The 14342-nt window shown below is 44.4% G+C and overlaps 1 protein-coding gene across 1 annotated transcript; it reads right to left on the reverse strand.

Moving 5' to 3' along the window:
- Window positions 1-1522: 1522 nt before the first annotated feature.
- RPUSD2 (RNA pseudouridine synthase domain containing 2) lies at window positions 1523-13237 on the reverse strand. The gene is made up of 3 exons (XM_032783264.2): window positions 12702-13237; window positions 11292-11588; window positions 1523-6828 (listed from the first exon to the last, which is right to left on the reverse strand). Exons 1-3 carry the CDS (start codon window positions 13185-13187, stop codon window positions 6004-6006), a joined length of 1608 nt encoding a protein of 535 aa, XP_032639155.1. The 5' UTR covers window positions 13188-13237; the 3' UTR covers window positions 1523-6003.
- Window positions 13238-14342: the final 1105 nt, after the last annotated feature.

The following is a 14342-nucleotide window of genomic DNA, read 5'->3' on the forward strand; positions in this document are numbered from 1 at the left end:
CAGAGAATTCTTTCCTAGTGAGTCTTGCCCACATGCTCAGGGTTTAACTGATCGCCATATTTAGGGTTGGGAAGGAATTTTCCTCCAGGAAAGATTGGCAGAGGCCCTGGAGGTTTTTCGCCTTCCTCTGCAGCATGGGGCACAGGTCACTTGCTGGAGGATTCTCTGCATATTGAGGTCTTTAAACCACGATTTGAGGACGTCAATAACTCAGACATAGGTTAGGGGTTTGTTACAGGAGTGGGTGGGAGAGATTCTGGGGCCTGCATTGTGCAGGTCAGACTAGATGACCATAATGGTCCCTTCTGACTTTAAGTCTATGATTCCATGAAACTGTTTACAGTACCTTTAGATGCATACTGTAATGGTAGATTTGAAGAGTTGTTAACCATACTAAAAATCCTGATGGAAGTTAGAGAGAGAAAATAATCTCTCAGCCAATTCACAATAGCTTTATCTATGCAAACAGGCACCTTGGCAGGCTGATGAGTTAGTAAGGTAAGCAAGATATGACTACATATATCTCGGACACATTTTAGGGCTTCGTTTCTGTTATCTTCCTGCTTCCCAGCCCTTGATGCATTTTCTGGGTCAGGTGTAGTAAAGCAAAGCTCCCAGAAGAGTTTAACAGAGCTGCCAGCAGGGGCTATTGTTGTGTTACTCCTGGAGGAATTCTGTACCAAAAAATTAGAAATTATGTGCACAATATTTTAAAATTCTGCAAAATTCTGCATATTTTAGGTCAATATAGCACAATAAAATCACACCAGTTTCAATTATTTTGGTAATTTATTTCAAAATATCTGTGAGCAATTATGTCTAACAATACAGACAACAAAAAAGATTCAAGGAATGCTTTTTGGCAAATAGATTCCTTATTAGGCATATTAATACAGAACTGAGTAATAATTCATTCAAACTGCAATACAGAACCGTATTTCCTGCACCCCTCAGAAACAGCGCAAAAGCTTGAGGGAGTCAGGGGTAATGGAGAAGCTGAGGGAGAGGGAAGCAGTTGCTGGAAAAGAGTCTGGGTGTGAACTTGAGAGGGTTGTTGGACATGGGTGGGAAAAGTATGGACTCCTTTTTTTTTTAATTTTTTTTTTTTTTTTTACGGGGGAGGGTGGAGTGGACATGGCAGGGAGGGATTGTTAGGGAGTTTCCCGCATGCAGACCCTGGCTGACCCTTAGCTTCTCCCGTTCAGGCACATCTGCCCCGCCCCCATGAGTCCCTGCACTCTGTCCCCCATCTCTATGTATCTCCCTTCATCCATGTAGCCCCACACCCCTTCAGCCAACCCCCTCCCCCATCCTGTTGCAGCCCTGCACCCCCTGTGTCCCTGCACTCTTTCCCCCATCCTTATCTGTCTCTGTGCCCTCTGGTGTGTGGGCATCACTCTACAGGTCCTGGTTCATTACTGGGATTCCTATGAACTACAACAAAATAATAATAAATGGTGATTTGCATGTAAAGGTAACTAGCCTCTATTTATTCCCCAAAAAAGACCAGGAGTACTTGTGGCACCTTAGAGACTAACAAATTTATTTCAGCATAAGCTTTCGTGAGCTACAGCTCACTTCTTCGGATGCATAGAATGGAACACACAGACAGAAGGTATTTATACATACAGAGAACATGAAAAGGTGGAAGTACACATACCAACTGTAAGAGGCCAATCAATTGAGATGAGCTAAGGAGCAAGGGATGTATTTGCCTTCAGCAGCCCCCAAGTCAGAAGCTGCTGCCTGACAGCACATGATGCCAAGCTAGCATGCTGGCCAAGTCCATTCTTTGGAATGCACCTAAAGAGTCTTATCCACATTAAGATCCGAGCCTGTAGCATTCACATCACACACACCAACATGACAATTAGCCCCCCTTGTTGTCAGTTTGGCACAGAGGGCCAGGAATGAATGAGTCACAAGAGACTGACTAGCCAGCAGCCTCTTCAGATCATTGTTAAGGCACATTAGTGAGTGGGTGAGAAGCCTGTACTGTTGTTGTCATCACTGTACCTGTTGGGGGGGTGGGGGTGGGGCAGAAGAGAGAGAGAGAACTTCAATCTCAACATTCTTCACTTTCCCCAAGCATCATATCCACCTACATGAAACACGCACAGAATCAGTCTGTCACCAAGGCCCTCTACCCCATGGTTTTAGCTGAGAATTCCCCCCCGCCCCCTTTGAACCAGTCATAGAGCAGGGTTTAGGGTAAACATGTTAACATCTTTAATTACACCACCTTGTAATTGCCTTTGGTATGTTCACTTATTTTCATAATAAGGAAACAGCCGGATTTGTGCAGAGTCCAATCTATCTGCATACAAATTACAATGCACACACACACACACAATGTAACTTAGACAGCAGCTTTTAACTCAAATAAAACAATGAACTGCGACGCTCACAGGGAGGATGCTTGAATAATAAACCTTAACCTCCCAAAGTTCAAGTTGTTTTGGAGCCAGTAATCACAGTCAGTTTCTCTATCAGCAACAGGATACATTAGATAATGTGGTGGTGCATTAAGGCCTTAATAGTAACTTAAACATGGCCAGAAAAAAAAAAAAATGAAGCCAAGACATAGCACTCAAAACATTATTTGTACTTACTCCTTCCCCAACATTTTCCACAATAGGCCCTTCACCACACAGGAACATAAATTACCTCCACACTTTAGAATTATAAGGGATTTGCTTCCTGTGGTGATCCTCTTACAGAAGAGATAGAGGAGACAGCAGAATTAAATTTGGGACTATGGCTGGCTGAAATTTGGAATTTCCAGGTCATGGGAAATTTCAACATTCAAAATTTCCCCTGAACTGGAGATTCTGAAAAATCATGTTTCCGAAACACCAAAACAGTGTTTTCAAAATGAAATATGCAGGGGGTGCCGGAACAATTTGTATAGGGGGGGTGCTGAGAGCCATTAAACTGAACTGTAAACCTTGTATATAACAGAAACCATTTCAAAGTTGGAGGTGCGGTATCACTCTTAGTTCAGCATCTGTGGAAATAGCTCCCAGGTAGCTGCTTGATATAATTCATGTCAGTTTCACTACTTCCCACCACTGAATAGCAGATATCAAAGGGTCATTTTCAAGGCTACCATTCAGTCCTGAACAGCAGGTGCCAAGGATTCCATGGTCTACTAGCTCCATGGCAGCCTGGCCACATGGATGGCAAACCTAGGGCTACTAAATTCCCACACCAGCTGGCTCCCCGAGCTAATAGAGGATAGGCATCCGGGGTGCAAGTTGACTGGAGTCTGGCTCAGTGGCAGACAGCCTGGAAGCCCCAACTGGAGATGGGGATCTCTGAACTTCCACGCTCCCTATAGTACTGGGAGTTCAGATCCTGAGAGCAACAGCTTGAGACAGGGCTGCCATTCCCTCATCAGGAAGTATGGAAACCCCAAGAGCTCCAGCTGGAGCTTTCATGGCTTCCAGGCTCAAAATTAGTTTCTTCAAAGGATGGCCAGAAGGGTTTGCCCAGATTTATAAAATAGCACTTTGTTCTTTGCCATCAGCTTTATGTAATGATCCACCAAGGATTTTTAAAAAGTGTGTATATAGTTATATATATTTATTTATTTAAATTCTGTAGGGTGGCTGGTTTTTTGCATATGTGCATCACTCTCAGCAACTCTGGTCTTTCCTGGTGTTCCAAGAGGACCTCCTCTGTTGGATGTATTTATTCAAGTGGCAGAATGATAAATTCAACACATTCTTCAATGTGTCAGTCAGCAAAGATAAACCAGAGTTAAAAAAACCCTTCCCCTCTGTTCTTATGCTAATCATCTTTCATCTTGCAGAATGGGGCAACGTGACATACTAGTTGGTAAATCATGGAGCCTCTGTACTTCCCCCCTACACTATAGCCACAGAATAATAAAGAAAGCACTTAGCATTAACACGTAAATTATTAGGTAAAGTGGGAGTTGTGCCATTTCTTACTTTAAGTCACCTTTGTATTTCACATGGTCAAGATTATGACTACTGAAGAAACCCTCTTTGAAGATATGGCTCCAGTTTGTGCAAATAGAAGATTAGATGCAAATGTTCACAGTTAGTCTGTAAGCCTTCTCAGGGCAGCGGCTATCTTATTATGTGTGGGCAATGCATACCACGTAAGGCTCTGGTCAAGGCCTCTAAGTGCTGCTGTAATACTCAAAGGACTATGCATGTTGATCAAACAAAGCACTGGATAGTGAGAGAGGATTTTTGTTTGGCCAAGATCCCCACACTCTTTTTTCTAGTCTAGATGCACTCTTGGCATCCTTGGAATAAGCCGATAACATTCTAGACTTCCTAACATCAGACAAAAAAAAATTACCAGCAATGCACTGGCTTCTACAGGTTTGGGTTTACTGTCCACTGCAGGGCAAGTACAAAGGAGCTAGCACACATCTACCAACATAAGCATTATTATTTAAAGTTGGGATGGAAAAATCCACTTTGCCATGGCAAACAGGAAATGTCCCGGTGAGAACATCACTGTCCTGCCCTTAAAAAAAAATGAAAAAACAAAACAAAAAAAAAAGCCACAAAAGGTTAACATTTTTTTACATCCTAAAGTCTCTCTCACACACAAACAGATGGAGTGCTCTAATTCTTGAAATGCCTCAGCTGTGGGTTAGAACTTTCAGAACAAGCTGCAGCAAAGTGAAAACTAACCTATTCAGAATCCTGTATCTTGTTGGTATCTCTATTGCAATCAAGGTGTTTCATTCTGTGGCAACTCACAAAGTCTCTGAGCAACAGCAGAGGCTGATACTGAAGCGCCTCCTACTGAGGCTGGGAGCTGCAAAATGAAGGCTAGGATAGTAGAAACACCCCTGCTTAGAACAACCAAAAAAGCCAAAAGAAGGTGGAGTAGACCCATCCTTGAAACAGCAAGCCCCTGCCACCTTCCATATCAGACTTAGCTTTCTGGCTATTATGTACTTGTTAAGCTTTCTAAGCCGTGTGTGTGAGTACATGGAAGGGAGTGGTTAAGATATGTTAGAAAAGATATGCACAGTACAAGATGTACAGTACAGAGCGTGATGGGGGTTAAGTAATAAGGAGAGAAACTATATGGGAGGAGGTAGAAAATACAGGGAAAGGAAACAAGAGACTGGTTAAAGTATGTAGAGATTGTTTTGGATGGGAGTACCTACAGATATGGACTAACAGCAAATTAGACCATTTCTTTGGGCTACTGAATTTTTAGTTGGAGCAGTATGCTTGTCCAAGGAATTTTGCAAAGCTGATTTAAGGACAGACTGTGCTCCATCCTAGAACAAAAAAAAAAAAAAAAAAGGAAGCTGGAAACACACACAAGAGGATGGAAATGTCTTATTGACAAGAACTGCACAATGCAACAGACCTCCAAATAAAATGAAATGAAGATTAACCTGGCAGGAGAAGAACCAGCCTGCACAGTGTCTTGGTATGAACAAAACTAAGAACATAACTGAAACTGATCTGGGTGTGACACCTGAAGTATTTTAGATTGACTAACATCTCACCAACTCTTACCCAGAAAGACAAGGGAGTTAGATAACTGACATACAGGAAAGGAACCAAGATGCTGATTGTCTTAGTTGTATACATTTAGTAAGCAACTGCATTCAATCCGCAAATAAGGATGCACCCTGAACACCGTGTGGTGAGAAGAGGAAGCAATTGTTCCAAGCTTCCCACCTCTGAGTAATATTTTTACCCATCACTGTTACTATCTTAAAGGAAAACACAGTTAAGGTGTCTTGGATTAACCATCTCTCCCTTCAGTAGCTGTCAGCAGGTTCATTGTTAGGAAAGGAATTCTCAAGACTGATCAGGAAGAACTCTTCCCACTGCCTCCACATTCACAAGCAATCCAGGCACAACACAATAAATAATGATGGAAGATCGCAATAGCTCCAATGAGATATTTTTACCACACACAAGTTCAGGACTTTAGCAAATACTTTCCTTCCAACAAAACTAAAATGAAACACAAAAGTCTCAGTATCTATTCTTAGCTCTCATCCCAGTCCTCTAGAGCCCAGTCTGGCATCTTGGAATTGTATTCAAACTCTGCTCCCTTGTAGCGTAAGGCATGCAGGTACATCACCAGCTCCCTAGGAGATGGGTCCTGCCTTACTATTTTACACTCCTCACACAGAGGGTCCTTTTCTTCTGTATGTCCATCCTGATTCCCACTTGAACTAGCTCCTTCAGGGTTTAGTCCACCCTGATTCCCACTTGAACTAGCTCCTTCAGGGTTTGCTTCATGTGTTTCTGGTCTGGTATCATAATTTGGCAAACAAGCCAGTATTTCAGCTTCTTTCTGATCCTTAGAGTCCTCAGTTCTGCAGGAGTCTGCACTTATAGGCGTAATCTCAACTGTCTTAGTACAGTAATCTGAATGGTCACATTCTTCACTTCCCACAATGGGCTTAAGGTCCTCCTCTGAAATGTCCAAGATGCTCAAACTCTGTTTGGAACGATGTTCTTCCACCAAAGCCCTGAGAAGCTCCTCATCTGTTTTATTAATCTCACCACCCTTACCCTTAGTAGGACCCCAGGCTTCCATATTGTAGATGGGGTCATTGACAATAGGATATCCCAGGAATTGCAAATGGACCCGGATCTGGTGGGTGCGACCCGTAAATGGAAAACACTTGACCACACTGGTCTTGCCATTGTAACTAAGCCTTTGGAAGACAGTTTTACAGGATTTGCCTTTGGGGTCCACACGACACACGCCCACTTTGTAAGAAACAACCAGGATGGGTTCCTCACAGGTCACTTCATTTTCTGGAAACTCCCCAAGCACGCGGCAGACATACTCCTTTTCCAGCTACAGAAGGAAAACAGAGTGAACATCAGAAACACATCAATCCAGACTCAATGCAAATCTCTCTTGAGCTCCAGCTACATTAAGCTTAATACTAACCATTCCTGCCCTCTCCTTCACTTACAGATATGTGGGGAAGTTCAGACATTTCAGTTACAGGATTGCAGATAACACGAGAAGCAAACAAGCATCTCAAGTGTACCTCATTATAAAGTGAAGTCTTCTATTTAGACCTACAGTGGCTTCTGTCCCATTCAGGTGTACTTTATTAATGGAGTTTGATAACTTCATAATTCAACATTTCAACTAAGACCTAGGAAACTATTTTAACATTAAACCCAAAATTATGTCAAGATTTATTCTCAGATTTTTGTTGTCGCCCCTTACTTTTGTGCCCTTGCTGCAAATCTTAAAAGCCAGAGTGCCACAACTGGGATTGGCAGGTTGCAGGTGTGACACCCTGCACCCCGTGTTCAGCACTTTTATATGGTACTTTTATATGGTTATGATATATTTTGTACAAAGTATGACTTGTGAGGTATCATTTGAAAACTCAATCTACTGAACAATACTGTCCTGTCAAAATTTGTGCATCAACATTGTATATGGAGCTATGAGATTTTACTATAGAATTGTTACTGAAATACACTGTAGTTCCGGGTAATGCCCGCAGACCATTTCCTCAAAGACATCACCTAGGTGCTAAAAGGCCACTACCTGCTTAATCAGAGATATACCAGCACAAGCGCTGTAAACAAGAAATTTATAATTCACCTGAAGGACAGTTGGCAGTTCACATACGCCATGGAACTGTCTGACACCATGACCCAGCAAAGACTTTTCCAGTGCAAAGGGTCAGAGTATAAGGGAGAAAAATGCCTCTATATACCTCTCCTCTCCCATCTTTACTCATAGGTGATCACTTGAAAGACACAAGGAGCATCACTAAACTTAGGAGAGCTGGGGTACTGGAACAATTTTTACAGTGGTGGTGCTGAGAGTTACTGAACCAAGCTGTTAACCCTGTATATAACAGAAACCACTTCAACATCAGAATGGCCATACTGGGTCAGACCAAAGATTCATCTAGCCCAATATCCTGTCTTTTGACAGGTGCCAGTGCCAGGTGCCCCAGAGGGAACAGAATAGGTAATCATCAAGTGATCCATCTCCTGTCGCCCATTCCCAGCTTCTGGCAAACAGAGGCTAGGGACACCACCCCTCCCCATTCTGGCTAATAGACGTTGATGGACATATCCTCCATGAACTCATCTAGTTCTATTTAAAACCCTGTTATAGTCCTGGCCTTCACAACATCCTCTGGCAATGAGTTCCATAGATGGACTGTGCACTGTGTGAAAAAATACTTCCTTTTGTTTGTTTTAAATCTGCTGCCTATTAATTTCATTTGGTGACCCCTAGTTCTTGTGTTATGAGGAGTAAACAACACTTCCTTATTTACTTTCCCCAGACCAGTCATGATTTTTATAAACTTCTATCACATCTCCTCTCAGTTGGGCTTTTCAGCTTGGAAAAAGACCAGTCTTATTATTAATCTCTCCTCATATGGAAGCCACACCATACCCATAATAATTTCTGTGGTCCTTTTCTGAACCTTTTCCAATTCCAATATATCTTTTTTGAGATGGGGCAACCACATCTGCCAGCAGTCTTCAAGATGTGGTTGTACTATGGATTTCTATAGGGATTATCATCTATCCCTTTCTTAATGCTTCCCAACATTCTGTTCACTTTGTTGACTGCCACTGCACATTGAATGGGTATTTTCAGAGAAACAACCCCCAGTTCCAACACCTATGAGGGAAAGTGGTCCTGGCCTAGCTGTTTTTCCAGGCAGTACAGACTACTGAAAGTTTTAGGGTGAGAGAAACTTTTTGCTTTTAAACTTTTAACCTTGGTAAAGTTTAGGAATCTGCTTGCGTGTTTATCTTTTTTCTTCTTTTGTAACCAACTCTGACTTTTATGCCTTATCACTCGTAAATCATTTAAAATTAGGGCTATCAAACTATTAAAAAAATCACAATTAATCGCAAGACTAAAAAATAGTTGTGTTAATTTCAGTTTTAATTGCACTGTTAAATAAAAGAATACCAATTTATTATAAATATTTGTGGATGTTTTTCTACATTTTCAAATATATTGATTTCAATTACAACACACAGAACAAAGCATACTGTACTCTATTATCTGAGTACAAATATTTGCACTGTAAAAAAGAAACAGTATTTTTCAATTCACCTCATACAAGTACTGTAGTGGAATCTCTATCATTAAAATGCAACTTACAAAGGTAGAATTATTATTTTTTGTTTTTACATAACTGCACTCAAAAAGAAAACAAATGTAAAACTTTAGCGCCCACAAGTTGAAGCATAAAGGGCATACAAATGTTTAGCATATCTGGCATGCAAATATTTTGTAATGCCGACTAGAACAGTGCCATGCAAAAACCTGCTCTTACTTTCAAGTGACGCTGAACAAGAAGGGGGCAGCATTATCTCCCGTAAATATAAACAAAATTGTGTCTTGAGTGATTGGCTGAACAAGTAGGACTGAATGGACTAGTATGAGGTGAACTGAAAATTACATTCTTATCTTTTTTACAGTGCAAATATTTGTAATAAAAATATAAAGAGAGCACTGTACACTTTAATGTGTTATAACTGATATCAATATATTTGAAAATGTAGAAAAACATCCAAAATATAATAAATTGTTATTCTATTATTTAACAGTGTGATTAAAACTGCGATTAATTGTGACTTTTTAAAATCTAATTAATTTGTTTTGCGTTAATTGCATGCATTAACTGCGATCAATAGACAGTCCTACTTAATATCTAAAACAAGTTATTAACTAGAGAAAGATAGTATCAGAAGGGTAGCCGTGTTAGTCTGGATCTGTAAAAGCAGCAAAAAATCCTGTGGCACCTTATAGACTAACAGACATGAGCTTTCGTGGTGATATACACTTTCAAATGCATTAGTGGAAATTTCCAGAGCAGGTACTATATGCAAGCCATAGAGCTAATGAGGTTAGTCTCCAAGAGGGAGATGAGCCCTGTTCTCAGTTGAGTGGTAAACCAGGGAGAACGAAACTGGATTCTGTAGCTGGCAAGCCTGTCACAGTCTTTGTTTAATCTCTCAGCTGATGGTGTCAAATTCAGATGAACTGAAGCTCAGCAGTTTCTCTTTGAAGTCTGGTCCTGAAGTTTTTTTGCTGCAGGATGGCCACCTTAAAGTCTGCTATAGTGTGGTCAGGGAGGTTGAAGTGCTCTCCTACAGGTTTTTGTATATTGACATTCCTAATATCTGATTTGTGTCCATTTATCCTTTTCCGTAGACACTGTCCAGTTTGGCCGATGTACATAGCAGAGGGGCATTGCTGGCATATATTACATTGGTGGACGTGCAGGTGAATGAATCGGTGATGGAGTGGCTGATCTGGTTAGGTCCTGTGATGGTGTCGCTGGTGTAGATACGTGGGCAGAGTTGGCATCGAGGTTTGTTGCATGGACTGGTTCCTGAGCTACAGTTACTATGGTGCAGTGTGGAGTTACTGGTGAGAATGTGTTTCAGGTTGGCAGGTTGTCTGTGGGCGAGGATGGCCATCACATACAGTCCCCAGCTAAAATCCCTCCAACACATCATCAGGGATCTACAACCCATCCTGGACAATAATCCCACACTTTCACAGGCCTTGGGTGGCAACAAAGGCTGATGCATATTCATTACCCTTTGTAAGAATGACGGACTAATTTATGAGCTTGTACGGTCCTGTGGGCTACTGAAGGTACTCAGGGATATGCGGATGTTGCCCTGTATCTATTTATGGATGGCAGGACACATCATTCATGTACTCAGCTGATAGAGACTTTGCATGCTGGTGGCTGTGAGTGATCAGAGCCTGGAGAGGTTTGCTGTTCACTAGCAAAGCAATGTGAAAGGCATCCCAGGCTGGAGAGCTAAGGGGCCATAGCAGTTCAGCATGCACCCTGGGGAATGTCACAACAGGCTATTGCATAGAACATTTACAGAGGAATCTGAGTCCTTCAAAACGGAAATAGGGTTTTTATTAAAACACCAATAGCCTCTCAATTACTGTCTCACAAACTAGCACACTTATCTACTATACAACCTACTGAGGCACCCGAATTCTGCTCAGTGGAGCACCAAATGAGCATCTTACCAAGAGCACAAGGGGTGCATGTAATTTGCACTTGTCTTCATTTTAAAGAAAAAGCGCTGACCTACTGAGACCACAGGTCCTAAAATGCAATGCCCCTAGACATAAACTGTATTTATGCATTAAAAGTTAAAGCAGCCACAGGCTGCAATGTAAACTTTGGGACTTGTGTTTGGCCAACAGCCTGTACTTGGACCAAACCTGCTTCAAGAGCTCTTGAAAGATGCACTCTGAAAATCACTTAAGTCCTCAGCTCTCACCTGTCTCTGCCGAACTTGCTCATCAATCCTTTTAGACACTTCTGCAGTCTTGGCAAATATGAGCACACCAGATGTCATGCGATCAAGCCGATGAATAGTGTGCAACTCCTTTAGGTTATGCTCTTTGCCTAAGATGAAGATGACTGTGTTGTGTCGAAATCTGCCGCATGGGTGTACAGGTAAAGACGAAGGTTTGTCCACGACAACCACCTCGTCATTCTCTACCAAGATCTGGATAGGCTGAGCAGTGACTGGAGGCTCATGGCGATGCACTGTATTCCTCAGAAAATCGTTATTCTACAAGCAAAACAGATTATTAGAATAGATATATGATTTCCCCAAATATCCTTGATCAGTGAGAAATAAGGGATAGATAACACACCTCCAGAATAACGTGGGACCCAACATTAAGAAACCAGCTAAAAATATACTGGAAAATAGTAATGTATTATAATCATTAAGCATACTGGTTTATGAGATCCTATCTCAAATAACGTTCCCATGCCTAGTATTTCTTAGGAAGGGGGAAAGACTCATAACGCAAAAGGCCACTTGTGTGCAACGCTGTCTGAGGGAGATAAATTCCTTCCTAACTCCTGCAGGTGAACTGCCTATGCCTTGAAATTTTAACTAATACAGCTCCAAATACCGCCATGAACTTACATCCAGCACTTTTCATTTAAAGTCACACTTTCAGTTATACTGAAAAGCAACCCCATGTAGAGAAAGCCTTATTCTGCGCTCCTCAGATAAAGGACTAGGTTTTCCTGTAAGTTTGTACTGCATATAGCTTCGGGTCCCACCACAATACAAAACAATAATTATGTTTAAACGTGGCTGGGGCCAAAATATATTACATTATTTTCTTTTCACATATGAATGGAAGAACAAAAAAACCCATCATGACATACTAGAGAACTAGGTTCTCTTTATGTGGGCTATTCTCCTCCCCACTCCAGGTCACCTCAAGTTAGCTACACACATTTCAAAATATTGTTTTAATTAGCAAATTTTTGGTAGTCTAGACAGAGGACTTGTGCTCTAGTGGCTCTTCTAGAGCGGGAAATGGGACACCCCTTCCTCCACACACACAACCAGACAATGACCCCACAACTGCAGTAACCGTTGTAGGGAGCCAGCGGTCCAGAGGGGAGGGCTGCTCCCCACGGAGGCAGAGCGGCCGGCTAGGGCCATGAGGGTAGCAGGAAGGAGTGTGAGAAGATGAGGGGCTGGGTGGGGGAGAGAGGCGCTGCACCCGGGAAGGGATCTCTCCCCCCAAGGGTGGGGAGCATGTTCCTGAGATTACCAAATCGACGCCCCCCCCGAGACGTAAACTACGGCCGCCCGCGCCAGTGCCAAGCCGCGGTAAGGGAACCCGGGGTCTGGCGGGCGGAGGCTCCGGGGACCTGCCTTGAGCACGATGCCGAGGTCCCGCACGGGCTGCTCGTTGAGGCGCAGGCGGCCGGCGCTGGCCGCGGCCCGGTAGTAGTCGATGGGCTGGGCGCGGAACTCGGTGCTGAAGACGTGCAGCAGGCTCTTGCCCACCCAGCGGCCCTTGCAGTAGGTCTGGAAGTCGAAGTGGTAGGGCTGCACCTTGCGCAACCCGCCCTCGAAGTAGTAGCAGGTCTCGGCGAAGTGCGTCTCGCTGAAGCTCACACCGAGGTTGCGCTTCCTCGGGGGCGGCACGTAGCGCTCGCCGCGGCCCGGCCGCTTCTCCTCCCCAGCCAGCAGCCGCCGCCTCTTGGCCGGGGGGGGCGCGTCCCCCACCGCGCTGCTCCCCGGGCCGGGCTCTTCCATGCGGCAGCCCACGGGCGCTAGCGCGGCGAGCGACCAGCGGACTCTCGGGCCAGCGAGGAGCAGCTGCGGCTCAGCAGCCCCCGCCAGCCTCGCCCACATGGCCTCGGACTGGGATACCCCGGCGCGTGACGCCCCCGGAGCCCAGCCAATCACCCCAGCCCGCTCACGGTGACGTTTAACACAAGCGCCACGAAACTCTCCGCCCCTAGAACTAGACTCCGCCCCTTTCCCATGGCCGCGCTTCTGGGCGCCGCCGGGTCGTGGTGAGAGCGTGGGAAGAGCAGGGAAGGCGCATCTTCACTGATTTCATGGGCACAGTGTGCTGGGGCGGGCTGGGTGCCCATGTACGCAGGCACACACGTGCACGCTGAAGCCAGTTCCGCTGGGGCAGGAGAGGAGACCTGCTGCTGCGGTGACCTGAGCACTCTGGCACTGGCTGCTGCAGCGATGTGGCTGCGCCTATGCCTCTCTATGCTCCTGCAGCTGCCTCCCATAGCCCCCTCTCTTCCCCATCCCACACCCCCACCCCCCCGGCCACTCAGTTGTAGGGTTGCCAGTTTTGGGTAGACATGATCCCAGGGGTTTCATCATACGACAATCTATAATGAAAAATTATTTTTGAATTCCTGGAGACTCCAGGGCAGTCCTGGAAGCTTGGCAACATAACCTGTCTAGGAAACAGGTGGGCACTAGAACACAAGAGGCAGCATCCAGCTGCAGAAGTAGTGACCCAGAGAAGCTGCTGCAACCTGCTCCCTACCCGGCCCCACTGTGCAGATAGGGGGCCAGTGGGGATGGAGGCAGCACAGCAGGGGATGGCTAGAACTCCCCTCCCCTGCAGCTTGGCCCTCACAGAAAATCAGGGGTGGAGAGTGACCCTCAAGCCTCTCCTCTGTTTAGGGAAACAATGTCCCTCTCCACTCCCCCCCAGACTACACCCATATGTGATTTGTATCATATGCACTAATGTGTAGCACCCACAAACTGCTGGGATGAAGACAGCATTGGAAATCTTTTATCTAGATAATGGTACAGCATAAAATGCTACTAGGAGCTAGAGAAGTAAATTTTGTTCTAGAAGCTAACTAGTTAAACGATTAAAATTATATCTGTTAACCGAGGTCCCTTTAGCTGGGCCCTTGGGTGTGTGTGTGTGGGGAGGTGGACAATACTGGCGTCCCTGCACCTGGCACAGCCAGGGCTGCTCTGGCTGATGAGCAGGGGGTTAATGGTAAAGATCGGTTAATGGTAAGC

Source organism: Chelonoidis abingdonii, chromosome 4, assembly GCF_003597395.2.
Source record: "Chelonoidis abingdonii isolate Lonesome George chromosome 4, CheloAbing_2.0, whole genome shotgun sequence".
Taxonomy (NCBI): domain Eukaryota; kingdom Metazoa; phylum Chordata; order Testudines; family Testudinidae; genus Chelonoidis; species Chelonoidis abingdonii.

Excerpts from the sequence above, each read along its gene's own strand:
- RPUSD2 (XM_032783264.2), bottom strand. The coding sequence starts at position 13,187 with ATGTGGGCGAGGCTGGCGGGGGCTGCTGAGCCGCAGCTGCTCCTCGCT. Across the intron at positions 11,589-12,701 it reads ACCTCGGCATCGTGCTCAAG|AATAACGATTTTCTGAGGAA; the intron begins GCAGGTCCCCGG and ends TTTTGCTTGTAG. Across the intron at positions 6,829-11,291 it reads AGCAAGTTCGGCAGAGACAG|CTGGAAAAGGAGTATGTCTG; the intron begins GTGAGAGCTGAG and ends TTCCTTCTGTAG.